The sequence below is a fragment of the Arachis duranensis genome, chromosome 9, assembly GCF_000817695.3.
Source record: "Arachis duranensis cultivar V14167 chromosome 9, aradu.V14167.gnm2.J7QH, whole genome shotgun sequence".
In the NCBI taxonomy this organism is placed as follows: domain Eukaryota; kingdom Viridiplantae; phylum Streptophyta; class Magnoliopsida; order Fabales; family Fabaceae; genus Arachis; species Arachis duranensis.
In genome coordinates this window covers 24,108,597-24,112,560 of record NC_029780.3, presented here as the reverse complement: position 1 = coordinate 24,112,560, position 3,964 = coordinate 24,108,597, and the positions used below count along the sequence as shown (strand labels likewise).

The 3,964-nt window shown below is 27.1% G+C and overlaps 1 protein-coding gene across 1 annotated transcript in view; it reads left to right on the top strand.

Annotated features, from left to right (window-relative positions):
* Window positions 1-3,607: 3,607 nt before the first annotated feature.
* LOC107465172 (transcription factor bHLH149) overlaps window positions 3,608-3,964 on the top strand; it is a gene marked incomplete in the record, with an annotated part of 964 nt that continues 607 nt past the window's right edge. The window contains 1 exon segment of the mRNA XM_016084166.3: window positions 3,608-3,964. Within this exon segment, the coding sequence (XP_015939652.1) occupies window positions 3,795-3,964 (170 nt within the window).

Here is a 3,964-nt window from a genome sequence, read left to right as displayed (position 1 = left end):
TAAAATGTTAAATTTAATAAAATATTTTTAAGTCATTAATTATATTTCTAATAATATTACCGAATATTTTATCTGTCTTTTCGTTAAATTTTTCTTTTTCTCTCTCCCCTCTCCTCTTTATCTTTATATATGTTCTATCTTTGCAAGCAAGTTAAGATGATTGAGGCAACATTGGTGATCTTATCCATCCGAAATAGGAACAAAAATAATAGTGATTAATTGGATACTTGCTTTGAAAGGGGACTCTTTAATTTGTTATTCTTCAATAATAATTAATTAGTAATATATATGTTGTGCCTCCCGTGACTATTAAAATTTACAAGTTTGTTGAACCGAAATTTAGAATAAAAACGTAGGGTTTGAGGAGCTGAAAATTGAAAGAAAAAGGGATCACCAATTAGTTAGGACTGCAGGGGAAGAATACGATAAAATTAATGAGACAACTTGTGTGTCCACTAGCCACCTTGTCCAATCAAATAAACCTAAAATTTCTCCTCATGGCTGATGCCATGTGAGGTCCCTATCTTTTTCTTTTTCTATTTTCTTTTTTTTATTTTAATTAGTTGATAAAAAATGATACTATACTTGAGGCACATAGTTGTTTGTTTAATAACTTAATCTTTCATTTCGTTTAATTAGTCAAACCCTCACATGTGAAGCTGCTTAGTTAATTGTGTCTTTTGGGATAAGCTTCAAATTAAAGTTAACCTTCTCCTCCCAACATCATCACTATTTTTTATCATGGGTGTGTTTGATAATCAACTATAACAATAATAATAAAGTAATAATAATCATAATAATTTCAAGGTGTTGAATTTGCTATATTTACTTAAAAATAATAATACTAATAATAATCTTTAGTCACTAACAATATAACTTAAAGTAACATTATTGCACCAAATTTAGATGAATTTCTCTTGTTTCTTCTACTTGATTTTTGTATTAAAAATGGTTATAAGAAGTTGAAAAAAATAAAAAAATTATATTATAAAAATTGAAAATTTATAAATTAAAAATAGCATAAATATATATATTTTTTTATTATAACCTGTATGTACATACCCAACTTTATGTTGTCAGATAATGAAAATCCAAAAAAGATGAGAAATCACGGTAGAAAGGTGTGACTGTGAATAATTAATTAATTTGATTTTGGCACTTTAGTAAATTTTTTAATAGAAGTTTTTCTGTAATAATTATGATAATGGATAATTACATAGTATGATTTGAACACTTAGTTCTATTTAAAATAAAGTATTTTTTAAGGAATTAATTTTTAAATTTGTTTTTAATATTCAAAATATTTTATTTTTATTTTAAATATTTTATTTCGTTATATTTTTAGTTTTTTGGTCGAAATTATTTTTTTTCAAAGATATATTTTTCTCATGTATAATTCATTTTTAAGTAGCAACAAACATTATTATTATAGTGATTATAGTAGTAATTATAGTAATTTGAGAATAAAAATGACAGAAAATAAAAAAAAAAGAAAATAATGATAGAAAAAAATAATATTTAAAACAAAAACTTTAATTTAAACCAAAGAAAAAATAAAACAAAATAAAATATTTAGAATAAAAATAAAATATTTTAAATATTAAAAATAAAATTAGAACTTAACTAAAAGGTTAAAAACTAAAATAATATTTTATTTTTTAATATATTTATACAAAAATAAAACATTAAAATTATTTATTTCTATTAGTTTTGCTTTTTTCTCATAAAATTATGAAAAAAATAAAATTAGAAGAAAAAAAATAATAGCACAAACAAAATAAATCAATTTATTTTTCTTTTTTAGTTTTTTACGTTGATAGTAATTGTTCCGTTCGTGAAAGTCTGGTCGAACTATAATGACTCCAGAAAATAGTGTGCTGCTAGCATGGGAGAACTATACGTCGGTTTCAGTTGAATTTCTTGGGTGAAAAACTTGCAAACGATATTCCAACGCTCAAGTCAAAATCTGATTTTAATAATAAAGAAAAGATGAACAAGTTAAGTAGAGAGTGTGAATGTGTCCTCTGTGCGTTGTTTTTCGTTTCTTATATAGAGTGAGAATTTGTTGCGCTAAACTTGAGTTTTGTTGAGATTTCCAGTGGATTCCGTGCACATCACTGTGTGAGTTTTGGGATTATACCATTTTACTAATCGTATTTGCTATTTGATTTGGACCTTACTTGTTCGAGGTTATTGCGTTTTGTGGCCAAGGTATGATGTACACATCATATATAGCCCCCAAACATGACCTGTCTTGAAGGAAGCAGGTCGAGCTTTGTTATTTGTATACCTCGGCCATGTCTTGTGGTGTGTAATAGAGTGTCCCAGTCCCAAACTCGACTTAGTACCTTTAGAAAATCTAAAAAGTTTGTTATTTATTTTTAATATATGAAAATGTTACCTAGTTTCATGCGCCCATTATGAATTGATTGATATGACACGTGGAATGAGTTTTGTGAACTCCTGAGCATTTGATTAATGTATTTTTTGAAGGATATGAAATCGGGGGTTTAGATTAAAAATGTTTGATTGTACACAACCATTTGGTTTTCCACCATGGTCTTAAAGGGTATTCTTTTTCCCAAGTGGATACTTGTGGAAGTTTCGAAGAAAAAAAATTTAACTCTCTTTTGTCCCCAAAATGAGTAAAAAAAGTGAACCTTGGTCTCTTTTTTTGTTTGCTTCCTGAGTTCTTCTTAGCATTAGGCCAATGGAAAAGGAAAAAGTAGTAATTGATGAGAGTGACCCTTGTTGTTGGGTGGACGATAATGTGAAGAGTCATGTGTCTCGATTTAACGATGTTGAGTTGGTAAAGGTGCTAGGTTCAGAGGTTTGGGTCAGGGAAGGTAGCCAAATAAACATAGAAGTGTTACCATGTGAGGAGAATGATCATGTATGTGAACTTGATAAAAATATTAGGAACTCAAATAATATTTTATTTTTCTATTTATTTGTAATGTAAAATTGTTTCGTACTCTCCTAAATAAAATAAAATAAAAATTTAAATTCCTTTAATATATCCAAGAATAAAATTTTATTTTTGTTTATGAAAATTTTGAATATTAATAAATGTACTTTAATAAATAAACAAAATTAAATACCTAAAAATATAACTTTTTATGTGGTTAAAGTAAATAAAGATTAGTTTTATTCATAAATAAGTTTATCTAAATTTTTATGATTAAAAATAATAAATTTAAATTTTTAAAATTTTAAAATTTATTTAAAAAAATAAAATATGATCTTTTATTTTTGAATTATTTTTTTATATTTTTTTGTTAGTGTTATTTATAAAATAAATAGTGAGAGATGCCACTTTATTCTCTAAAATAAAATTTAAAATTTAGAGAATTTAAATTTAAAAATAATTTATTTGATTTTTCTTGAATAAGATTAATTTCGTTCATTTATGGATATTACATTATTACTTATGCAACCTATTCTTATAGAATTTTTTAAATGAGTATAGTTCTACCAAAATAGGTTGGATAAGTACTAAGTTATATAGTTCTATTGAATATTAAAAGAAAAAAAAAGGGAAAAATGGAAATTAAACTAATAAATAAATAAAATGGGAAAAAAGAAGAGAAAGAGGGCGCAATAAATGTGCGTAAGTGAAGAACACATGGTTCCCCGTGACACCTCAATTCCTTTTATACTCTTTTCTCCTCCCTCCTCCCCCTCCCTCTCCCCATTCTTAATTTCTTATTCAGTTCCCACTTCCCACTTCTTCCGCTTCTCATATATACATTCATACTTCCCCCTTCGTTATCCTCAAACCAAGAACAATTTCCATGGCATCCCTCGAATCAATTATAAACGCTCCAGAACCTTCCACCAATAACCCCGAAACTACCTCACCCGATGCTGATTCCAATCCCAACAAACGCCGCAAAATCGGACACCGCACTGTCGCCGCCGATGCCTCTCTCAATCATCTCCATTGGACATCCCAATCCGAGCA